At 42.1% G+C, this 26,256-nt stretch overlaps 1 protein-coding gene across 1 annotated transcript in view; it reads left to right on the forward strand.

Moving 5' to 3' along the window:
* The window catches only part of LOC309965476 (F-actin-monooxygenase MICAL2-like), a gene marked incomplete at its 5' end in the record, with an annotated part of 68,858 nt that overhangs the window by 8,656 nt on the left and 33,946 nt on the right, over positions 1-26,256 (forward strand). The window contains 3 exons of the mRNA XM_082845001.1: positions 3,676-3,812; positions 5,025-6,366; positions 23,203-23,318. Coding sequence (XP_082701127.1) covers positions 3,676-3,812; positions 5,025-6,366; positions 23,203-23,318 — 1,595 coding nt within the window. The remainder of the gene's footprint in view (positions 1-3,675; positions 3,813-5,024; positions 6,367-23,202; positions 23,319-26,256) is intronic.

The raw sequence follows: 26,256 nt of genomic DNA on the forward strand, positions 1-26,256 counted from the left end.
CGCGTCTCATTAACTCCGCACCTCAGCCCCTCCCCAGTCATGGGAATTCTGCTTCTGTGGATAGGTCCATTTGGGTGCAGATTCCATCCAGTTCTTCCGACTTCACTGAGTGCCACCAGTGCAAGGGGCCCAGCCCTGCCCTCAAGAAGTTCCTGATCTGGAGTGAGAGCAGGGAGTCTGGCGGGGGACCCTCACAGCAGGGTGTGGGTGCTGGAGGAGGCACAGGAGAGAGGGGACTGCTAACCAGCGGCCTGGTTTCTCAGGAGTATCAGGCGTGGGTTCTCAAGTGCATGTAAAAGCTGGTATGAGGGCAGGCCTTGAGTTTGAATCATTTCTATGGGCTTAGTGCCTAGCATGAGCCTGGTGCAGAAGGGGCACCCAGTCCTTGCTTGCAGAACGAATGAATAAGTGGATGAATGAATGAATGAATGAATGAACGAACAAATGAATGAACAAACTAAAGAACCAGGGACCAAGCTGGCTGAACTGAGTTGAACTCAGTGCAGGAACAAATAGAGAACGTGGGTTAGGCCTGAGCAGGCTGCAGCCCCTAGAGGGTGTTCAAAGACTTTGGGAGGATTTGAGTATTGCCTAAGCTCCAAGTTCTGGGGAGCTGCACCCTGGAATCCCAGTCTTTGTGAAAACCCTCAGAGCCATCTTTTTGGTCATCTTCATTTTGCCCAAAAGGAAACCCATTGGGCAAGGCTGGTCCTGTGGGAGGGAGCAGAGCTTGGGGCACACCAACTCCTCTATTCCTTCACTGCCCTGTTAAGGCTGGCTCTGGCCCCAGCCCCAGGCAAGAGGATGGAGGGGGCTGCGTGCCTGCCCTTATTGCCCTCACCCAGCTGACCATACTCACCAGAATGACCTCTAGGATCAAGGGAAAGGCCTCCATTGCCAGAGTACCCAGAGAAGAGGCAGCTGACCCAGGAGGGATATGGGAGGAGCTGTAATCCAGACCCTGATCTGTTCATCGACCTCCTTTGCACAATGGGACTGGAAGGGCCAGAGGACCAGAGAAGAGGCAGCTGACCCAGGAGGGATATGGGAGGAGCTGTAATCCAGACCCTGATCTGTTCATCGACCTCCTTTGCACAATGGGACTGGAAGGGCCAGTGGCACCCAGGACTGAGGCTCCTGCAGAGGGCAGGGCAGACCTGGCTGGACCGTGCTGAGGTTTCAAGCAAAACAAGAAAGGGCGAGAAGGACCTGAGTTGGTCAATGAGAACCAAGCCTGTGGGCCGTGAGTTAGAGGAATCCTGGCCAGGGTGGATGTGCAGCACCTCCTACCCCCCGGAACAGGTCAGCCGTTTAGCAGTGCCTTTATTGGACACCACTCATGTGCATGGGAGGAAGGGAAGGGGATGGAATGAATATTTAGCTAGCATGTGGCATTTACTTTGTGCTTTGCACTGGGCACCTCTTTTTATCCCATTTTATTTCTTTAGCTTCCGCATGAAACAGCACTAGGGTTCCCATTTTTCAGATGAAACTGAGGGGTTACGTAACTCACTGTGTCAGGTGGCTGGTGTGGGTGTGACAGGGGTGGGGTCCCAGGTTCCCCTTTACCATCCTCTGAGGGAAGCCAAAGGCCTCAGGTGGGTGAAATTTCCCATCACCTGTCAGCTGGGCTCCGGCCTCCCCTTCCATTCCTAGGCACTGCCCACCTCCCAGGCAGTGGCTTGAGTGGCAGGTGTGTTGCTTCCCCCACCTCCTCAAGCCCCCTGCCCCCAATTTCTATCCTGAAGACAGTCTTGAGGCTCACGTGTGGAGAGAGATCCCACTTGCTGGGTGGGGTTGGGGATTAGACACAGGAGAGGGGGGCAGCTCCCAGGTCATGACCTTGAGAACCCCAAGGCTTTCCTATCAGCTTGGCTCCCAAGGTGTCCTGGCTCTGTGTCGCAGGGTTCCCGGATCGCTCCTCGGGGGAACAAAAAGGCAGTGTGTGGAGCTGAGGGGACTTTGGGACAAGTTCAGGAGTTTGATTCAGGAGGTGGCAGAGAGAGGAGAATGAGGGGGCCAGGAAGAGGAGGGGAAGGAATTCAGCAGGAATTTGGCAAGCTGAGGACAGGAAGCAAGGCAACAACTGGCTCACAACTTTTGCCTTTTTAGGCTCGAACCATCTAATTGGGGGCTGAGAAGGGGGTTCGGGTGACAGGCAGGCCGGCCAGCCGCCCCCACCCCCCCGACCCAGCGTCAGCTCCTGGCAGCCAGTAGCCTTTGTCCCCAGCAGCTCCTTCCTGCCGCCCTCAGATCTGTTCCCCCAAGTTACCTTTTCCCCTGGAGCACTTCCCTTGGGGAGCTTGCCGATGGTGTGTGTGGCCAGCTTTTCAGAGCCCGGGCCTGGGACGCAAGCTCTAACGTGCTTGCATTTGTAAGAGGAAAGCAGGACGGAGTACTGACAACCCCCTGTGTGGCTCCACTGTGCACACGGGTCTGGAAGGAACTCCTCTTGGAGTGAGGCTTGGGTTTAGCCTGGCCTGGGTGGGTCCCAGAGGAGGAACCTCTCAGCCAAAGCTTTGGGGAAACTGAGGCCCGTGGATTGTGTTTAGAGACAAGCTGAAATCTGAAGGCTGGACACCTTGGAGGGAAAGGGAAGTGGGTCAGCTGAGCCGCCAGAAGCAGGAAGTCTGACAGGAGGGGGTCGTTAGAGACAGTGGTCCTGGGAAGTCTCTGCGGAACAGCCTTTATGTGCCAGGAAGGCTAACAGGAGAGCTGGCTGGGCTGAAGGGTCAGACATTGAGTGGGCAAATCCGGAAGTGAGGATGGTATCTCCTGAATCCCTTTGAGGACCTATTATTGAAACAGTCCAAGAGGGAAACAAAATGCTCGAGAGTTTAGATTAAGGTTACTAGTGGGGGTCTGTGGGCGCACGTGTGTGTGTGCACTCATGAGAGAGGGAATGAGATTGATCTTATAGGCGACATCTGTCGGAATTCTGCTGTAACTAGACTAATTGGGTTCAGCTCCCACAGTTCAGGGTGAGGCTCGTCCTCGGCCCTGGCCACACTCCTTTCTCCCGTCGAGAAGGACAGCACATGCACTGGCTCTCATTTGTTCCCTGACCCACAGGAGCTTGGCACGAACCCCACTCCATATGCTTCAAATGAGTTGATACTCATTATAACCTCCCTCCCTGTGTTCTCTTAAAATCTCAAACTAACCATCTCGTCTGAGGGCCCCGTGATACACATGTGGGAGGAAGGGCCCGCTTCCTTGGCGGTGACTGCCTCTCCCGTCTACGCCCGTGGCGAATGGTCCAGCTTGCATCTTACGGGAAGAGGCCTCAGGTGGTTTATCGACTAAGTGATTTAATGCAGCCCCAGCTCCCCACCACGATGGCTCTAGGGCAAACCTTAGAGGTAGATGTCCGTTTCCCGGAAACAGCCTGGAGACCCCTGTTCTAACTCTCAGGGACATTCTCACGTGTGTGTGAGACACAGTGGTTCTTGGACTTTTCGTCCTGGGACCTACTTCCCCCGCGGGAGCCTGTTCAACACTCCTATGCCTGTTCTTCCAAGTCCCAAGCAGTGGGCTCCGGGGCCTCTGAATCCGTCTCTGGCGTCTTCCTCCTTCTGACTCTATAGAGAGGAGCTTCACTGAAAACCTCCTCTTTTCCTGGTAAAATAAGGAAGCTACAAGTCTGTAATGGAGAGCGTGTTCTGTCCTTGGTAGATATGACACCAGTGAACAACAAAAGACCTATGGCGCCTCCAAAGGAAGCTTCTCCTTCCCCTTCGCCTTCGCCTTCTCTGCTGTCTTCTTCTTCAGCTGGTGTCCCGCACGCTCTGGATAGCTTTTCCCCGCCTCAGGTAAGTGCCCTCAGGGCCCTGCACAGGTGGAGGACGACAAGCTGCCTGTACTCCTCCCACTTCCACACTGAGCTCTGGATTCCCAGCACCCTTGGGTCACCCCACGTGCACAGCCAGGGCCAGAGGGATGCTCTGTCAGGAGTCCACCCCACACCTCTTCACTCGTCCTTTCCACGAAAGCACCCTGCTCCTTCTCAGCCACGGAGGGCACAGCCACCCACTCGTTCAGCAGACTTTCTAGGGCATGGGATCTGAGCTGGACTGTGGGATGCAGAGATGCTAGGGCTCGTGCTCTGCCCTTGAGGGCCTCACAGAGGGGGTAGAGGAGCTGGCAGCTGTAGGATGGCAGGCACAGAATGCAGGGTACCTTTGGTAGCAGCTGAGGACCTTGGAAGCAACACCCCCTTGAATAGAAAATGGCATCACCGAGACAGTCATGGTTGGACTCTTTCCTTCAATATGGGTTTATCAAGCCTCTATTACCTGCCAGACCTTGTTCTAGGCTCTGGGAAGTAGAAGATCTAAGACAGAAAAGTACAGACTCTTGTGAAGCTCCCATGACCAGAGCTCTTGGGGCACAGTCACTCCTTCTCCAGTCTTCTACATTCTCCCTTTGCCAAGGGCCAAGCTCCTGCATGCTAGACATGGCTGCTTTCTCAGTGGTGAGAGGCATGAGTCAGGTTTTGAAGGGTCACTGGAAGATCCTAAAGGCTGTCCTGCCACCACAGCTCCAAGCCAGAAGGGTAGCTGTCTACCTTACCTTAACGGTCTCCAAAGAAGAAGCCTTGGTTTCTCGGTTGTTGGAGGAACATACCTATGGGTGGAATGTGCCCTTTAGTAGGGGCCATGGCTGAGCTTCCTTGTGTGCCTGGCCACCCACAGGGACCAGGCCAGCCGTCCCCTCACTGGCCCAGGAGCTTGTCAGTGACTTTGCTTTCCTCTCTGGCTTCCTACCCACCTAATCTAAGGCTCAGGAAAGACTTTGGTCAGTGATATGGGGGCTCTGGGCCAATTCCAGCCCATCCCAAGGCAGCCACTTAGGAGGAAGAGTGGCCCTCTGAAATCATCCTAGGCAGAATTCTTTTTGACTTTGGGTATCTGAGATCTGGAGAGAGGAAGGGAGGGGGCTATAGACTGAGATGTGCGTTCCTCATATAAATAAATGCTGGGAACTTCTAAAAATCACTGCTCCTTTTTGCCTGTCCCTTCCAGGTGACAGTTTGCAACCCTCCTTCTCAGGTCTCGAGAGGTCATTTCAGTCCTTCCACCCCAGGCTTTCTGAGGCAAGCCAGAACCCAAGGACCACCCAAGGAAATCCCCCTGCATATCCCTCGTGGCCAGGTGCTGGAGCAGACAGAATACTGCCTGGTGAGGCCTGGTGGAGACAGCCTCGAAAGCTCGAGGCCATCCGGCCCTGCAGAGATGGCTTCTGATGGGAGTCAGGAAGCAGAGGCCCTTCCTGTGGGTACCAGAAGCATCCACAGAGGCCCACACCCCATTGGAGGGAAGGACAGGTGCTCGCCAGACCAACAGCTGTCTCCCAGGGCTGGAGAGGACCCTGGAGAAGGGAGTACCAGACCCAGGAGGGGAGAGGAGGGTAGGTCAGAGCTGGCAGAGGAGAAGAAGTCGGGCTTAAAGAAGCTGCTTCTCACTCGGGAGCAGAAGACTAGGTTGCTAGATTGGAATGACTCCAACCCTAAGAGCTTGCGCCTGGAAGCCAGGGTGCGACTTTCCCAGAAAAGCCCCGAGAATGGCCGAGGAGGAGGTGTGCTGAAACCAGTCCGCCCCTTGCTGCTCCCTCGGGCAGTGAGAGAGACCTTACCAGCCCAGAGAGAGGCTCAGGAGAAGATGAGGACCCCAGCTGAACGGACTCCCAGGGAGCAAAGCGGGGCCCCGCCCAAGTCCCCGCTGCGGCTCATAGCCAACGCCATCCGGAGGTCCCTGGAGCCGCTCCTCCCCAATTCCGACAATGGCAGAAAGGCCTGGGCCAAGCTAGAGTCAAAGACTTTGCCCACCAGCCCACCCCACGCTTGCACGCGCTCATTCAACCTTCGGAAAAGCAGCTCCAGTAAAGACTGGGACCAACGGTCCCCCAAGAGAGACATAGCGAGCAGGGCCTCAGCCTTCTTCTCCCTGGGCCCCCCAGCCGCCAGGGCTGCCCAGCCCTCAGCCCCGAGCCCTCCTGACCCTGCCCTCCGCACCCACAGTTTGCCCAACCAGTCATCCAAGACATTTCCTGCACTCGTGTCCCCACCCTGCAGCAAGATCGAAGATGTCCCCACCCTCCTGGAGAAAGTGAGTTTGCAAGAGACCATCCCAGATGCTTCCAGGGATCCCAAGAAAAAGACCTCACTCTTTTCCTCCCTCAGACTCAAAGACAAATCTTTTGAGAGTTTCCTCCGAGAATCCAGACCAAGAAAGGACCTGCAAGACCTCTTCAGCAGCCCCAAGGGGAAGGTGCCGCCCATGGGCAATGCCCAGCCCCCAGAGAAGCTGGTCAATGGCACCTGTCTGGGGCAGGGGGTCCCTCCTCCTTCTCCAGAGAAAGATGCAAGTAAGTGGCTCTCTCCTAACAAAAGTCTACCGTTCATGCTGGGCAATTAGTTACTGGGTTAACAAGCAGGCATCTTTCATCTCTTTTTGCTTCTCAAATTAAATTCTGACAAAAGTAGGAAAACTTGAATTTAGAAAATTTGAAAAAAATCTGAAAAAATTAAATTTGAAATTACGTTCTAGAAAGTTTTGGAAGAGGCAAAGAATCAACCATAATTCCGCTACTTTCCCACTCATTGACCATATGAATATTTTTCACTATTATACATAAAATTTTATCTTTTAAAGCAACATTATATCATAGCTATTAAGCCAGTTACCTCATAGTCTACAGAAATGTGATATAATGGCTGTAGAATATTCTGTCTAGTGTTTATGTTATTATTTAATGAACTATTTTCTTATCGTTTAACACATATATATATGAATATATTTATATTTTATATATGGTATTGAATGAACATTTTTATGCATATAGCTTTTTCTCTTCTTTGAATTATATTTTTTTAGGATAGGTTCTAAGAAATGGAATTACTAGTTGAAAAGTGTGAGTTTTTTAAGATTCTTAACTGACACTGACAAATTGTTTTTTAAAAGAGAATTGTACGGGTAAAGACTATATAGGTTCTTTCTGTGTTATTTCTTACAACGGTGTGTTGTAAATTTCAATTAAAACAAGGGGAAGGTACCAGTTTATATTTCGCCATTAATGAGAATACCCTTTTCACCACACTGTTACCTGCATTCAGTATCATATTTTTTCAGTGTTACTATTTTACTAGTCAAGAAAATGGTGTCTCTTTTAAACTTGTATTTTTTTTATTACTAGCTTAAACACACTTATGTATATTTGGTTACCAATGGGACCTAAGGCTTTTTTATATTTAAATCCGATTATAATTTTTCAAATTACAAAATTAATTAATATATCAACAGATCAGAATAATTCAACAATAAGGAAATATTTTTTAAAAGTAACATAATCTCTCATATCCTTAGAGACAGTGTAAACACTTTTTTGTTGTTGCTATTTGTTTGATTGCTTTAAACAAACTGATTCTACCATCCCTATTGTTGAGAACTTTTTCTTTATTTCTTTAAACTTTAAAAACATTTAACTTTTATTTTGGGACTTCAGTTTTCAAGCAAAAAATTATTTCTCTCTTTTGGTGCTTTACTCAGAAAGCTATACAGATTAACAAGAGACTTTATTTTCAGCCAATTCAGGATTAGCATGGACAGGCTGGTGTATAACTACACCCTTTTTATTACATCATAAAGTTCAATCATGCTGTGCATTTTTTGATAGATAATACATTCACATGGCTCAAAATAAAAGGGTACAAAGGCACAAAATGAATAGTCCTATCTCCCATCCCTGTCCCTGTCTGTCCCTGAGCCGTCCAGGTCCTATCCCTGATGACAGATACTATTATCAGGTTCTTGGGCATTCTTCCAGACAAAATTTATGAATATATGAGAAAATTTACATATCATATTCTTTCTTTTTTGAACAAATAATAACATGCTAGCATATTGTACATACTTTTTTTGAACTTTTAATTTTATTTTGGAGATCATTCTGTGTTAGTACATAAAGAACTTTCTCCTTCATTTCATAGCTCCATGGTATTCCATTGTGCAGATGTACCATAATTTACGTAGCCAATCAGTCCCCTGTGATGGAAAGCTTAAGTATTTCAAAATTTTGTTATTGCAAACAGTGCTACAATAATGAAGAACTTGGGCCATTTGGCATATGTGTGAATTTACCTGTAAGATAAATTCCTAGAAGTGGAAGTGCTGGAACACAGTACATGTGAATTGAGAATTTTGATAGATATTGCCAAATTGTCCTCCATCAAAGTGGTGCTGCTTCACCCTCCCCAAGCAGCAAAGTACGAGAGTGCTATTTCTACACTGCAGTGCGCTACCCAACTTTAAAAAAAAATCTTTACCAGCCTGATTACAGATTGAGCATCTCTTCATACATTGAAGAGTCATTTGTGTTTCCTTTTCTGTGAACTGTTGTTTCTGTCTTTATCTAGTTTTCTGTTGGGTTGTTGGTATTTTTCTTGATAATATGTAGGGACTCTTGTAAAAGGGAAACTTAGCTTTTTTCTTGTGATATAAATTACAAATACTTTTCCCAGCTTCTTGTTTGTGTTTAACTTTGTTTATGGTGATTTTTGCCACATAAAATTTTACTTTTATATAATAGTTGTAGCAATTTTCCATTTTATGGCTTCTGGGCTTTGTACAATATAATTCAGAAAGAACTTTTTCTAAGTTTATGGACAAAGTTTCTTATTTTTTTACATTTATATGTTTATATCAAGAAATTACCCTACTATAAAATGTGAGCTATGGATCCAACCTTCTTTTTTTAGATGTCTCTTTGGTTATCCTAAAATAATTTAGTGAATATTCATCTTTTCTTCTCTTATGTGAGATGACATCTTTATCATATATCAGATTCCTGTACTTGGGCTGATTTCCACACCATCTATTATATTCTATTGAGTTGTCTGTTATGTATCAGTTCCATACTGTTTTGATTATTTTCCTTTATATATTTAAAAAATTCTGTATTTTACCATCTGGTAGGAAGAGTATTTCATTATTGATCTTCTCTTTCAAAACTTTCCTGGCTCTTCTTGCTTCTTTGATATTCTGTATGGACTGAGCATTAGCTTGCCTATGTACCCCCAAAATCCTGTGAGTACTTTTATGGGATTAAGTTTACAAACTAACTCGGTGAGAATGTACAACCTTATGATATGGATTGCCTTTCCATTTGCCCATATCTTTTTTTGTGACCCTCTGGAATATTCTAAACTTTACATCATACAGATCTTGCATATTTATTGTTAAGTTTATTACTAGATACGTTTGTTTTTGTTGCTGTTATAAATAAGATATTTTCCATTTTATCCTCCTACTATTGTGTATATGAAATTTATTGATTTCTGTATAGTAATTTTTGACCCATCCATTTTTACTAAATTCTCTTTGCTTGTAAATGTTTTTCAATGACTTCTCCTAGGTCCTCCCCAAATATACAGTCATAACATCTACAAATAATGATAATTTTACCTCTTGTTTTTAAGTTGTGTAGCACTAACTTATTTTGTTTCCTAGTTTCTTTGGTTTCCACCATCTCTAGAACAATATTAAGGTAGTGATAATGGTTTCTATATTATATTCTGAACTTTAATGAGAATGCATCTCATTAAATGTTTTCCCATTTAAGCATGGTGCTGGCTTCTGGGTTGACCCAGATATATTTTGAGAAAATAGCCATCTAGTCCTGTTTTATTAAAAGTATTTTAAATCATGAATGGATGTTGAATTTTATTAAATGTTAGCACAATTTGAGATGACTGCATGATTTTTGCTCCATAGTTTAATTAATAGTATGAATTATGTAATGGATTCGCTGATACTGAACCATCCTTGTATTGCTGAAATAAATACCACTCAGTCATGGTGTCTTATTATTTAATATACTTTTCTGTTCTGTTTGCTGATATTTTATTTAAGATTTTTGCATCAAATTCATAGTGAGATTAGCCTTTAGTTTACTTACATCCTATTTATATGACTTCTGTATGTGCTGATTAGAATAAGTTGGGGTAAGTGTGTTTTCCTGATTTATTTTCCACGGAGGGCTGCATTCATTTATATTCATTAGGAAGTGGTGTGACTTCCTTAGCTTGGAACAGAATGGGAGTGCAGAATGGAATTAGGTTAAAGCTGACCAGCTCTGAAAATAGTGCCTGGACCCATCGCATAGAAGAGCTTTGTGTTTCTGAGGTGTTCTTAAGTCAGTATCCTAAGAATGTAAAGATTTTACCTACCCTATCAGATAAGGCCCATTAGTTTCCTTGTATCTCCCTGCCCTCGCCCAGCCTACCAATCACAAATACACACACACACACACACACACACACACACACAGAGCTCACTTTACACTTAACTTCCTGCACACTTCGTGCAATGGAGAGAGAAAACAGTATTGAAACGGAGAGTGAGAAACTTTCAAAATTTATTCAAATGGAAATACCTCAGATTTATGATCACTTGAATAAAGAGCCAGCTGAAATTTAATTTTTCTCATTTTTACAACACACCTTGCCAGGTAAATTATTGGTAAACATAAACTTCTCAGAGTCTTTTACTTGGGGGCATAAACTGACTTCAAGCACTTACCAGTGCCAATTTTATACCAACAATTTTAATGCTAATTATTGCTCCTCTATGTAATTAAACAAAGCACCCTGAGAACCTCTCTTTTAAAATTTTTGTGTAAAATATTTATTGCAGTATAAAATACATGCACAAATATTAAGTACAAAACTGATGAATTTTTGCAAAGTGCACATTTGTGTAATCACCTTGGAGATCAAGATATAGAACACTACCAGCATTCAGAAGACTCCCTCATGCTTCTTCCCAAATATATGTGCCACCCAACAAAAGTGCGTACCATCTGACTTCTGTCGTCTTAGATTATTTTTGCAATTTTTTGACTTTATAAATTTGAATCATTCAGTCTTGTGGTAGGCAAAATTCTGAGAGGACCCCATGCTGCCTGCCTCCCATGTTCTTGCCCTGTGTACTCTCGTCCTCTTGAGTATGGTGGAATGTGAATATGGTGGATCTCACTCCTGTGCTTAGGGTATGGGGTTTTGCAATTGTAATTAAGTTCCAAGACAATTGAGTTTGAGTTCATCAAAAGGGAAATGGGTAGGCCTAACGTAATCGGGTGAGCCCTTAACAAGGACTGGGCCCTTCCCGAAGTCAGAAATTCAAAGCATGAGTAAAACATGGTCCTGCTGGCCTCGAAGGAGTAACCTGTCATGCAGTGAGAGAACTTATGAGCAGGAGGCCTCTAGGAGCTACAACCAGCTGACAGCCAGCAAGAAAACGGACCCCGTGTCCTACAACCTGGAACTGAATTCTGCCAACAATCTGAATGAGCTGGAAGAGAACCCTTAGCTGCAAATGAGACCCCAACCTAGTGGACACCTTGACTGCAGCTTTGGGAGACACTGAGCAGAGGACCCAGTGGAGCCAGGCCTGCACTTCTGACCTACATGACTATGAGATAATCAGTAGGTGCTATTGTAAGCTGCTATCGTGTTCACTGCTCCCACAACAATAGAAAACTAATACAAGTATGTGCTCTTTTGTGCCTGGCTTCTTTCACTGAACGTTAAGGGGGATGTATCCATGTCCATATGCGTAGCAGTGGTTTCCTCTTTTCCACCACCTCATTTTATTCGCTTGTATGAATATGACACTCTTTACTGGTGCATTCTGATGCTGGGCACTTAGGTTGTCTTCAGTTGTTTTTATTGTGAAGAATGCTGCTTTCAGCACCCTTATACATAGTGTTTCTGTTGGGTATTGTCAAAGATAAACAAAGCCAGATACTAGTTAAAGTGGTAAGGACAGAGTTTAATTAGTAATTTATTGTTACAGTAGGTAAGAGAGTTCAGTATGAACTGAACTCAGCTTCGATTTTGCCAGAGGTGGCTGGGTGTTTGACAGGGAGAATGAGGGAATAGGGAGAGGGGTGAGTGGGGTCTCAGTAGAGTCAGGGAAGTGAAAAGTTCTACACCGTCGGTTAGTGTAAATGCTGGTTAGGTCAGCTGGGTCTGTTAGCTGGCAGTGATTGAAGTTAGGATTCTATCCTCCCCCAGAAACTGGGAGACTGAGGCCCTATCCTTCCTGATGATTGCATTTGAAAGGACTGGCTTTCTGGTCCTCCTGAGTGGTAGGAGATACATATACCTCCCAAAGGGACAGAAGCAGCATTGACAGTTGTAAGCCCTTTTTAGTAAAGGCTCTAAGAAAGTGTGGTCAGGAGCCTACAGACAGGTGTTGGCTAAAACAAACAGTAAATTCATTTGTCAGTCTTGAGTTTTCTCAGGCAGGTACTTTAAGGGGGACTGGGTCATCCTAGGGATGTGGCCTTGAACTGTTAGAAACTGCCAGTGTTTAAGTCTTTCAGTGTAGGAAGAAGAGGGTGGGCTAAACTATTTGTGTTGAGAGCCTAGTTGCTACGGGCCAAGTTTGAGGTCTAGTCGAGGGGGCTCAGGTGAGCTTGGCTAGAGTATGGGCGAAGAGAGAATCTCTGTCAGTACGTACCTGGGAGTGAATTGCTAGGTCCTAGGGTTAGGCGTGATTGGTTTGCTTTAGTAGGTACTGTCAAGTGGTTTTCCAAAGTGGTTGTGCCAATGTGTATACCCTCCAGCAGGAACTGAGAACTCCCCTTGACCTACATCCTTGAGAACACTCCATAGTTTCTGTTTTGTTTTGTTTTGTTGATGTCACCATTTTTATGGACGTGTGGTGGTATCTTATGGATTTAATTGGCATTTACCTGATAATGATGTTGCACTACTGTTCACATGCTTATGTAGATATTTTCTTGTATGATATCTCTATTCAAGTCTTTTGTCCATACTTTCATTATGTAGTCAGCCCTTTCCTTATTGGTTTGTAATCTGTGTAGATTCTGGATATAAGTCCTTTGTCAGATATATGTATATATAAAACATCTTCTCCCACTCTTCCGCTAACTTTTTCACTCTCTAAAGGTGTTTTTGATAAACAAAGGCACTTATTTTAATAAAGCCAAATTTATCAATATTTTCCCTTATTGTTGTTGATTTTTACATCCTGTTTATGAGATCTTCCCTATCCTGAGGTCACAAAGATACTGTTGTGTGTTACCTTCTGGAATTGCACTGTCCAATAGGGTAGCCACTATTTCACACTTAAGATAGGGCTAGTGTGAGTAAGGAATTGAATTTTTAATTTTATTTATGTTAATGGATTTAAATTTTAAAACTGAAGCTGTATAAAATATTTTTCTATTCAACTCAACTTTTCTCTTTTGATAGGATTACATTTCACTTTAATTATTGAAAATGTATTGTCTAAACCAAGATGTGCTCATTCCAAGAAGCTCTCATTGTCTGGTTCACAAAATGCCCCTGGCCAGATGCTCAGCATCAAAGACATAAGGGCCTTGAAAGTTCTAACAAGCCAGAAAAGGGTTGATGTTCCCCTCCGTGGAAAGTAGCACTGGCCTTCAACAGCACAGACATTCCCGTTTGGTTAAGCCACAGCTTACTCTTGGGCTGGGAGTCCTTGTGGGGGAAAGTTGTAGATGTTTACAAATTCAAGCCCATGTTTAAAACCATTCAAGGGCTTCCCTGGTGGCACAGTGGTTAAGAATCCACCTGCCAATGCAGGGGACACGGGTTTGAGCCCTGGTCTGGGAAGATCCCACATGCTGCGAAGCAGCTAAGCCCATGCACCACAACTACTAAGCCTGTGCTCTGCAGCCCATGGTCCGTAACAAGAAAAGCCACCGCAATGAGAAGCCCACTCACCGCAACAAAGAGTAGCCCCCGCTCACTGCAACTAGAGAAAGCCCGCGCACAGCAACAAAGACCCAACGCAGCCAAAAATAAATAAATAAATACTTAAAAATTTTAAAAAACCATTCAAATACTTCCAAAAATTAAAGTTATATCTGAAAACGATTTGTATGGTTCTTTCCATAAATTTCAAAGGTCAGTAACTATTATTCTGGTGCATATAGCGGACTGTACCAAGTAATATCTCCCCTTTAGCATCCCGGCAAATCATCCCAGGTAAACTGGTTATTACTTCAGTCACTTCTTTATCACCAGTGATGAGTTTCATTTTGGGAGTGCATGTAATTTTTATAAAATTTACCTTGTTTTCCACAAATCTTTTCTACAAATAAAGGAGCTATATATAAAAAAAAAAAAACAAGAAACAAGATGTGCTGTAAGTATAAAATATGCACCAGATTCTGAAGACTTAGTTTGAATGAAATAATGTAAAAGATCTCATTAATATTTTTATATTTGATTACACATTGAAATGATAATATTTTTGAAATTTGAGCTAAACATATGATTAAGACTAATTTCATCTGTCTGTTTTTACATTTTTTAATGTGGCTACTAGAAAATTATAAATGACATACATGGCTCATGTTGGATTTCTATTGTACAACACTGTTATAGAAGCTTTATTATTTTATCTTTCATAATTAAGTCTGTGACCAACGTAAGATAGATTTTTGTATATTCTGTGAGGTAGGGTGAGTGTTTATTTTTTTTCCATGTTGTTATCCAGTTGATTCAGCAGCATTTATTTAAAAAGCCATCTCTTTCCCCCACTTCATTGCAGTGACACTTTTGTCATTAATGAGGCAGGTTCATTTTTGAACCTTCTGTTCATTTCCACTGGTTTATCTGTCCTCGCACCTGAATCACGCTGTTTTCATTATGTGGTTTTATAATAAATCTTCGTAGTCTGAAGTAAATTCTCCACTTTGTTCTTCAAGATTGTTTGATATTCTTGGCCTTTTGCATTTCCATATGACTTACAGAATCAACTCATCAGTTTCCACAAAAATATTTTCTGGGCATATGACTAGTATTGCATTGACTCCAGAGATAAATTTGGAGAAAATTAACATCTTTATAATAGTAAGTCTTCAAATCCCTGGACATGATACATTCCTAAAGACTTCTGCAATTTCTGTCGGCGTTTTGTAGTTGTAGTGATCTTGCACAATTTTCATTACATATATTCCCTGGTGTTCAACTTTTGTGTGTGCAGTTATAAATGATACAGTTTAAAATTGATTAATTTAGAGACATTTGATAGCTTTAGAATATTGTGTCTTCTGATCTGAGAACACACTATAACCCTCTATTTAGTCAGAGTTCATAAAAATTCTGGTTATAAGTCCTTTATCAGATATGTGTTTACAAATATTTTCTCCCAGCTAGTGGATTGTCTTTTCATTTTTGTCATCCAAAGAACAGCAGTTTTTAATTTGATGAAGTCAAATTAATTAATTTTTTTAATAATTTGAATTAGATTTAAGAAATCTTTCTAAACCCAAAGTTACTAAGGCTTTCTCCTATGTTTTCTCTCAGAAGTTTTACAGTTTTTAGCTTTTGGGCTTAAGTCTATAATCCAATTCTAATTAATTTCTTATAGTAAATAAAAGTCAAAGTTTTTTGCCCATAGATATCCAATTTTTAAAGCACCACTTGTTAAAAGGTCTCTTCTTCCCCCACTGTGTTACAATGTCATCTTTACAGATAATCAGTCGACTATATACGTGTGGATTTACCTCTGTGCTCTCTACTCTGTTCCATTGATCTGTATGTTTATCCTTATACTCTCTTGATTACTAGAGGTTTAGAGTAAGTCTTGCAAACAGGTAGTGGGAGTCCTCAAATTTTGTTCTTAAAAGTTATTTTGGCTATTCTAGGTCTTTTGTGTTTCCATAAAAATTTTAAATTTAGCTAGTCAATTCCTACCAAATAAGCCTGCTGGAATTTTGATTGGGACTGTTTTTAGTCTCTAAATAATTGGGGAACAATTGATACCTACTGAGTCTTTCAGTCCATGGAGATGGAATATCTCTTAATTTATTTAGGTTTTCTTAGTTTTCAGTGTGTAGTTCCTGCGCATATTTTGTTAAATGTATCCCTTAAGAATTTCACAGTTTGTTGTGTTACTACTGTAAATAGAGTGGCTTTCTTAATTTTGATTTTCAGTTGCTCATTGTTAATATGTAGAAACGCAATTGACTTTTTCTATTGTCCTTGCTAAAATCACTTATTATTCTAGTAGCTTTTTTGTGAGATTTTCTACGCAGATAATCATGTTGTCTGAAAATAAAGACGGTTTGACATCCTCCTTTCCAGTTTGTATACCTTTTATTTAACTTTCTTGTACTGCCTGGGACCGCCTATACAGTGCTAAATAGAAGTGGTAATAAATAGATCATTATCTTTTTAACCCAATATCAGAAGGCTTATCTTTCTATTTGCTGTAGATTATTTTTATAGGTACTCTTTTTATTGGTTATAACATTATGTGCTTAACATGTACAGCATTATATTTTGACTCCTGTATACACTACTGTGTGCTCACAGCCAGAGTTTTAGTTCCCATCCATCACCATACAGTTGACCCTCTTTACCCGTTTTTCCCTCTGGTACCCTCTTCCCTCTGATAACCATTACTCTGTTCTCTGTATCCACATGTTTGTTTTTATTTGGTTTGATTTGATTTGTTCATTAATTAATTTATTTTTGTATTCCACATATAAGTGAACTCATATGTATTTGTCTTTCTCCATCTTATTTCACTTAGCATAAAATCCTCAAGGTCCATCCATGTTGTCACAAATGGCAAGATGTCATCCTTTTTTATGGCTGCGTAGTATTCTCTCCTATACCACATCTCTATGAACGTAGCATAGTGATGAACGTAGCATAGTGTATATATCTGTGATGAACGTAGTATAATGATGAACATAGCATAGTGTGTATATCTTTTGAAATTAATGTTTTGTGCTCTTTGGATAAATACCCAGAAGTGGAATAACTGGATCATATGGTAGATCTATTCTTAATTTTTTGAGGAACCTTCACACTGTTTTCAACTGTGGCTGCACCAATTTATATTCCCACCAGCCGTATATGATGGTTCCTTTTGTTAGATATGTAACTACTCGGATTTTCTATTTCTTCTTATGTCAGTTTTGTAAGTCATGTTTTTCCATAAATTTGTCCATTTAATCTAAATTTTCAAATTTATTGTCATAAAATGGTTTATGGTTACTAGCTTCCTTTAGTACTCTGTAGGACTTTTTATGCCCAGTATTGGTAGGTGTGCTTTCTGTCTCTTTTCTCTCAGTCATTCTTCGTTGAAGTTATCAATTTTTTTTTGAAGTTATCAATTTTATTCATCCTTTTAAAGAAGAAAAATTTTGCTTTGTTAATTTTCTATTTTATTTCTGCTTTGTCTGTATTGTCTTTCATAATCTGTTCTTATCTTGAGATTGTCTTCCTTTTTGGTTTCCTTAGGTTCATTGGTGGTTCTTTTTCTAGTTTCTTGAAGTAGATCTTAGAGCATCAATTCTCAACTTTTCTCTTTTGCATAATGTATACATTTAAAGCTCTAAATCCCCCTCTAATCATCACTTTAGCTGCATTCTATTCATTTTGTTATACCATATTTTTTATCATCAGTTAATTTAAATTTATTTTTACTTCTTCTTTCATCTGTAGGTTGTTAGAAAGTATTGCTTAAGTTCTAATCATTTTGAAGTGTTCTACTTATATTTTTTATTAATTGATTTCTAGCTTAACCTTACTGTTGTCAGAAGACATACTATGTATGACTTCAGTTCTTTGAAATTTGTTGATACTTGCTTTATGGCTTGGCATATCACCAATTTAGTGAATGTTCCATGTGCTCTGAAAGAAAATTATATTCTCTAGTTATTGAGGATGTTGTTTTATATCCGTCAATTAGGTCAAATATATTAGTCGTGTTTGCTCAAATCTTCTATATCCTTACAGGTTGTCACCTGTACTTCTGACCAACTGGTTATAAGTAGAGGTTCCCCCAGTTCCTTCCTTGGGTTCAATAATTTGCTAGTCTGGTGTAGAACTCAGGGAAACACCTACTTACACTTATTAGTTTATTATAATGGATATGATAAAGGATACAGATGAATAGCCTGATGAAGAAATACATAGGGTGAAGTCTGGAAGGGTCCCAAGCACAGGAGCTTCTGTCTCCATGGACCTGGGGTGCAACACCCTCCCAGCACATGGATGTGTTCACCAATCTGGGAGCTCTCTAAACCCTGTACTTCAGGGATTTTTATGGAGGCTTCATCACATAGGTATGATCGATTATTAACTCACTTTCCAGCCCCTCTCCCCTCTTCAGAGGATGGAGGGGTAGGGATGATAGTTCCAAGCTTCTAATCATGGCTTGGTCTTTCTAGTGACCAGTCCCCATCCACAAGCCCACCAAGAGCCACCTCATTAGAACAAAAGAAACTCCTATCACCTGGGAAATTCCAAGGGTTTTAGGACCTTTTTGTCAGGAATTGGGGTCAAAGATCAAATATTAGCAGAAGCCAGGGGCAGAGACCAATACAGAAAGTCCCTGATTTACACTGGTTCAATTTGAAATTTTTTGACTTTATGGTAATGCAAAAGCAATATGCATTCATTAGAAACCATACTTCACATTTTGAATTTTGATCTTTTCCCAGGCAAGCAATATGTGGTACCATACTCTCCAGAGAGCCACAGCTCGCAGTCAGCCAGGAGACCTGGCTGGTAAATAACCGATACACTTACAGCCTGTATTCTGTACTCAAACAACCATTCTGTTTTTCACTTTCAGTGTAGTATTCAATAATCTATCAATACATGAGCTAGTCTACCCTTTGTTATAATTAGGCTTTGTTTTAGATGATTTTTTCCAACTGTAGGCAATGTAAGTGTTCTGAGCACATTTAGGCATGCTAGGCTAAGTTACATTTAGTAAGTTAGGTGTATTAAATAAGTTTTCAACTTACAATATTTTCAACTTAGGATGGGTTTATTGGGATGTAACCCCATTGTAAGCTGAGGAAGATCTGTAGGTATATTTCTTATTATTTCACACTATCTTACATTTAACAGTCAATTGTCTTTTAAAGAAATTAAGAACCACAAAGAAAAATTATTTTATATTTATCATTTCTGAACCTCTTCATTCCATCTGGTGTATTCCTTCTGCTACAGAACTTTTTAACACTTTTTTATATCCATGTCAGCTAACAACAAATTATCCTAACTTCTTTCTCCTAAAAAAAACAAAACAAAAAAACCAAAAACCTTTATTTTTGCTTCATTTTTTTTTAAAAAAACAAGGCAGGTAAGGAGAATTTTTTAAAAATATTTATTTATTATTTTATTTATTTATTTTGTCTGTGCTGAGTCTTAGTTGCTGCACACGGGATCTTCATTGAGGCATGCAGATTTCTTAGTTGTGGCCTTCAAACTCTTAGTTGCAGTGTGCATGCGGGATCTAGTTCCCCAACCAGGGATCAAACCTGGGTCCCCTGCATTGGGAGTGTGGAGTCTTACCCACTGGACCACCAGGGAAGCCCCTTTTGCTTCATTTTGAATGGGTCGTTTCACTGGACATAGAATCATAAGTTGACAGATTTTTTTGTTCTTTCAGCATTTTAATGATGTTCTATTGTCTCTTGGCATGTTTAGGTTCTGACAAGATGTCCATGGACATTCTTATCTTTGTTTCTCTGTATGAAATGTATCATTTTTCTCTGTCTGCTTTTAAGATTTTATCTGTATCTCTGGTTTTTGGCAATTTCATTATCGTGAGGCTTGCTATGGTTTTCTTTGTGTTTACCCTGCTTGTGGGTTTTTGAGCTTCTTGAAGCTGTGGATTTACAATTTTCATTAAATTTGCATGATTTTCAGCAATCTTATGTCAACTGCGTTTTCTGTTCCTGTCATTCTCCCTCTGTCTCCTGGCACTCCAATCACATGTATTTTAGACCACTTGATATTGTCCCACGGGTCACTGACGTTCTATTCATTTTTTCAGTCTCTTTTTCTCTGTGCTTCATTTTAGATAGTTTTTATTTTATTGCTATTATTTAATTTCACTGAATATTTTCCTCTGCAGTATTTAGTCTGTTGTTGATCCAGTGAACTGGATCCAGTGAACTGATCCAGTGAAATTTTCGTTTCAGATTTTGTAGTTTTCATCTTTATAGGTTCCATTTGGTTCTTTTAAAAATATTTTTTGTTTCTGTCCTTATTCTGTTCATGTTTTCTTTTTAAATTCTTGAGCACATTTAGAATAACTCTTTTTAAATCTTTGTCTGCTAATTTCATCATTTCTGAGTCTGCTTTTATTGATTGATTTTTCTCTTGATTATCAGACTCATTGTCCTGCTTTTCTATGTATCTAGTAACTGTTTACTGGCTGCTAGATTTTGTAAATATTACATTTTAGAGTGTCTAGATTTTGTTTCCTCATTTCAAGAGTGTTATATAGGCATTAAAGAATGTTTGGCAGGCAGTAGAGTAACTTGCAGATCAATTTGTTTCTTACAAGGCTGGTTTTTAAGCTTATTCAGTTATGTCTATAATGACCTTTACCCTAGAGCTAATTTATCCCTGTTACTCAAGTGCGATTCTTCTGTCGTCTCCACTCTAATGCCCCCAACATTTGCTCTACCCTATTTGGGTAAAACTTGAACATTTTCCAGTCTTGTGAAAGCTTTAGAGATTATTTACCCTATAACTTTCCAGCAGTTGTCGGCCCAACCTCGTGCAATTTCTCTCTATGCATCTATAATTTATCATTAAGCAATAGACTCAAGTTGACTTTTTTTTTTCTGTACGTGGGCCTCTCACTGTTGTGGCCTCTCCCGTCGCGGAGCACAGGCTCCGGACATGCAGGCTCAGTGGCCATGGCTCACAGGCCCAGCCGCTCTGCGGCATGTGGGATCTTCCTGGACCGGGGCACGAACCTGTGTCCCCTGCATCGGCAGGCAGACTCTCAACCACTGCGCCACCAGGGAAGCCCCTCAAGTTGACTTTTATGCTTATTTCTGAAGTCTGTTTTCTACATAGCTCCTTCCTCTCAAGTACTCTTCCCCACATATTCCAACTGCCTCAGCCCACTCAAATGGTGACCTTTGTCTTCTCAACTCAGTGAATCTGCTATGCTCTGTTTAGGTTCCTCCTACCTGCACTGTGTTCTGGAAAGTGCCTGTAGGCAGAAAGCTACTGTGATTGTAGGGCTTACCTCATGTAAGCTCTGTTCCCACCTTTATCACAGTTCTGTACTGCCTCTTGTCCAGTGTCTGGAAACAGTTGCTTCATATATTTCATCCTGACTTCTAGTGCTTTGTGGTGGGAGATCAATCCCAGAATCAGTCACTCCATTATAGCCAGAGTAGAACAATGCTGCAAATTTTTTAAGCTTGCAAATGAAAAGTAAAGTAGAATGAATGGTTCTATGATGGAAGAGAGTAAAGGGGAAGAGATTCAGGGGTAACTATTTAACTTTATGTAACTTTGCCAGAAGTTTAAGAAATGCATTATATCTGGGAACATTTTCTCCTCAATTTCAAAATAAAATTCAGTGGAAATATTAAATTTATTTTTGATAGAAAAAGTTTCAAATTTAGGTTATTATACTTCCTCCATAAAATGACGGTTGATTAGGCAGTTTTACTAATATTGCAGTATTGTTTGTTGGGACCAATGATGATGATGAAGCAATGGCTGCTGCTTCATCGTCTGGGAGAGGCAGCTGATGATGACGACGACATTTATTTAAGCACCTGCAATGAACCAGGCACTGTGTTAGGCTCTTTATATTGATTACGTTTACTCTTCTACAACAGTTCTGCGAGTTAGACATCATGATCCCCAGAAACTGAGGAGGTGAAGTTAGTTCCTCAAGCTCACACACTGAGAAGGGAATACTCAGTGACTAAAGTACTCAGCGGTGATTTAGTGGCTGGGGCTGGGAAACAGTCTCAGCTTCCCACTAACAATGCCTCCACCGTTATTATGCAGCTCCCGATTTTCTCTTCACCTGAGCGTTCGCATCTGGCAAATTAAAGTGGAAAACAGTTAACTCTCTCCCCAGAGAGGCTGTGTTATTATATAGATGTTTTGCATTATTTTACTTTGAATAACAGCATATGTAAATGTGTTCCTGGAAGTTAAAATTACCCTTAATTTTTAAAACTTGGCCTCTCCCACTGGGGTGAATAGTTGAAAATTACGGGGAAGAAAAGGCAGGCTGGAGAGAATGCTAGTCAGCTTGGAATTGCCTCTCCTCCTCCCTCCCCACCCAACACATATTTCTCTTTAGATAGAAGCTGATGCGGCAGAGTAAAGGTTAGTAAATCTCCTATCATGGAGTCCTAGCTGGTTCTGATAGCCAGTGTTCAGGGTGCGTTAATCCAGATATTAATCATTAACTCTGCATCAGGTTGATGTGTAGGGGCAGATGTTCTTGCTGAGAAGAACAAAAGTCTCCTGTGGCACCTGGAACACTCTATCACACGTGGTCCCCAGTCAGATCACAAAGAGATCTGAGCGAACACGGGCACTTTGCTGCCTCTAACCATCTACCTCTCGTTCAGGGGTTGGCATCTCCCCTCGACTTCAGCTCTCCCGTGGGCCCTGAATTGTTGAGCCCTCCCTATCTTAAACCGTCTTTCCTGGCATTTGAATCATCACTTCGATGATGTGATAATATCTGCAAGTTGGGAAAATAAAATTGGCATTTGTTTAGCCATAATTAATGAAATATTTATGTTGCATGAGACTATGTGATAAAACCTTAGGCTTAGAGTCCTTTTGCTTCTGATTACATTTGGGATTTTTTTTTTCTATGACCAGACATTCTGACGCCAGCCCTTTTACACTGAGCAGATGTCATGTAGTAAAAATGGGTGCCAGATGCTGTGAGCCGCAGAAGGGCGATTTGTTTAAGAGCTGGCTCCGACTTTTTTGCATTCAATTACTCTGCAGAACGAACCTTACACAAGCATTTAGGTAACTCAGCTAACTTCAGACACGAATTTTACTAACAGATTTCATCTCTGAATGCATTCCTAGCAACACACCATACAAATGGTGTTTAAGGAATTAATTGATTTCTGCATAATACCTTTTTTTTTCACATGAAAAGAGAGCTGCAAAGCTCTTGGCAGGGACCCAGAAATGTAATTAACGTAGAGGGCCAAATTTTCAGTTGCCCTTAGGTGCTGCCGCCTCACGCTCATGGCAGGTGCAGTGAGGGGAGGGCAGGGAGGAAGAGAATGGGGGTAGCAGGGAGGAAGGAGAGGTGGCTTCGGGTCATGATGCAGGAGAAGAAGCTAGGAGTTCAGTGAGTTCTTCTGTTCCCATTTCAGGTCCCAAGCACGTCCCCATCAGAGCACAGGTGACAAGGACTGCCTCTTCCACCTCTTCCACCACCACCTCCTCTGCAGATGAAGAATTCGATCCTCAGCCTTCCTTGCGGTCAAAGGTAACAACACTTGGCAAACCAAAGGGGGCCTTGGCTTGCGGGGGCCGTTTACCATCCAGATTTCAGACCCAATGTGGGCTCCAGCTGCAGCAGTTTCATTAGGAGGATCACGTTTCATTGCATCTGACAGCAACCGCTCTTTTTACCTGGAACACCCTAAGAATTACCTTTTTATGTATATTTTTTAACTTTTAGGAACTTGCCTTTCTCAGAGATGTCAAAGTGGGAAGGGGGAAAAACAGACATATTTACTTGAAACCATTTGGTGACTGCAGCTCTTAAAGTGGTGATCCAACAAGCAAACCATCGAAAAAATTAAAACAAGCAGATGTGTATTTCCCTAGGGGTAGCACAGCTTCATTTAAGAAGCACTAGAGGCAGATTGCATGGAAAACGTTATGTTTATTCTAATCAGAAATGCGAAATGAACCATGCAGTTGCATGTAGGCTCTGAGGATCCCCACTGACTAGCCGTGTGCTGGCGGGGGAATGGCAGTTCTTCTCTCTGCTTAATGAACATTCATTTCTGGAGAACCCTTTAAATAACTCCCATACCCATGGATTAAAAAACACAAACGTCATTGTATGTCTTTAAACGTGTCTGTATGTTACATACACGGAGGCACGCATCCCATGACCAAATCCCACCATTGTTTTCTTTATCCTCTGGGGCTGGAAGAGCTGAATGGCTGGACATCATATGCTTCCTGGACAGACAGAAGCAGTTCACTGCTCTGGCAGTGTTTATTTTTTGGAGCAGTAAGGATCTGTGGAGAAAAAGAGAGAACCAAATTTATTTACTTAAACTCAACTTTTCCATATCTAGCACTAGGAGCTTTGGCATCACCTCAAGTCATTCAGGGGTTCCAGCTCCCCACGGCTCACCTTGGAGCAAGTAAGTCAGGAGGGAGCTGGGACATGCTGGGGAGAGAGAGAATGAGAACAAGAGAATACGTAGAGATTTCTGGTTTCTAACCGTGGGTGGCCATGATTAGTTAGACACTCAGTACCAATGAATTCTATGTGTCGTGTTGATTTCTGGGATTTCCTTACAGGCCCTCTCACCCCCTTGAGTGACCCTGAGTTAATTCTGTATTCAAATGAGGCAGAAGCCCCAGCATCAGCCATTCTGCCACTCATGGGGACCAAAAGAATGGAGTGGCTGAAAGCCATCGAAATGGCAAGACCATGATACCTAGGGCAAGCCTTGCGAATAGCTCCTTGTCTCCTGCTGGACCAGAAGAGAGCCAATCATCACATTACACATCTGCTGCAGTGTGGTAAACCTTGCCCGCTTCACCTGGCTTCCAACACGCCCACTCTTCAGGCAGGGAAGCTGGCAAAAAGGTTCCTTCTTTATGACTTCCCAAGGGCTCACACTGAAGGAACGAGGGAAGTGTTTTCCCTTCTAGTTTCTTTATCTCTTCTGCCCCATACAGGTGTGTCCCCAGCCACATGGCACAGAGCCCACTCAGCTCAAGTGAACCTTTGCAAAGGAAACTGGAGACAGGATATGCAGCCTCGCCTCTTTGCTTTGCCCCCTCCCCTCAAGTTAATGCCTGGATCTGAGAGAGGGAGACAGGCAGCTTGTCTTCAGTCCTGCCAGATTTCTCCCTTTCTCTGTCCTTCATCTTTTTCTTCCTTAGCCCTTAGACGTTTTCTTTTCTTCTCTGCATCGTCATCACCATTACTGAGGATGTGAGAACCGTGCCTGGTGCAGTGTAAGGCTATATGAGCGTTTGTTAATAAATCATCCTTCTTTTTTTCTATGTTCACATCTTTTAATAAAAGGCAGTAAAGGACTTTCTTTCCCTGTCTAGGTTCTGCTTTGCTGACTCTTGATAAAGCAGTCGGGGTTTGGTAGCTTTGCTGCTGGGAAGTGCTAAGACAGCGCAATGCTGTCAAGGCATCCCTCACTGAAATTGTTTGAATGGTCTTAATTTAGGGGGAAAGTTTGATATTTCTTTAAAGCAGAGGTCCTTGATGCATCTGCACCGAATTTGGTACAGGAAAGGCAGAATAAACTAGATAGAAACGTGGACACTGGATTCAGGTTACCTGGGCTTAGCTCCTGGCTCTACCAGTTCCTGATTGTGTCATCTTGGGCAAGTTCTTTAACTTCTCTGAGCTTTGATTTCCTTATCTGTGAAATAAGTGTAATTTGTGGAATAAATAAGATGATGCATGTGAAGTAATCAGTACAGTGTCTGGCACATAGCACTCAAAAAATGCTGACAATTATTATGTAGATTAGTATAGTGGAAGCGCAAGAGATATTTGCCAAATACCACCACACCCCTTCCCACCCAGCCTTCCCAGAAAGGTCCTGGCTGCTTAAAGGAGGGGTCCCCTCACCCAAATGGCCTGGGACCTCTGCAGTGGTTGACAGTCAATCTGGAAGTTGTCCTCTAGCAATAGAGATGTGATATAGAATAAGTTTGAGTGCTGAGAGCCAAAATCTTTAGGATTCTACATCCTACAGAGAATTTTAGAAAAACCAAGTTTCGTCATTGAGCTAAATGTTTTCACCAATGATCTGTAAACATTCTGAACCCTGAAAGCTAGATGCTTTCCTAAGGAGAGTGATGGAATGGGTGGCAGAGCGCCAAGGACCCATAAAGCCCTGGAAAAGCACTTGCTTTTAAGGTAAAATCTCTGACCTCTATTATGGACCTGGAGTCAGGCCTGTTAGGTCTATTCCCCACTTGGGGATTTATAGTCCTTTTAATGGGCAAACGTTCAGCTCAACCACAGCTACTGAATGCCCAGGCACCAGGCTAGATGTAACAAGTTTTTAATTCCATATTTATTTCTGCCAGCATTAGAAAGAAGTCTCTCGCATGTTCTCATTCTCATCCTAATATAGAAAAGTGATGTGTATGCTCTGAGAAGGCAAACATAATAAAACCGGCCCAAGTTGGACATTTATTTTGTATAT

The sequence above is a fragment of the Leucopleurus acutus genome, assembly GCF_964270905.1.
Source record: "Leucopleurus acutus genome assembly, chromosome: 8".
NCBI classification, from domain to species: domain Eukaryota; kingdom Metazoa; phylum Chordata; class Mammalia; order Artiodactyla; family Delphinidae; genus Leucopleurus; species Leucopleurus acutus.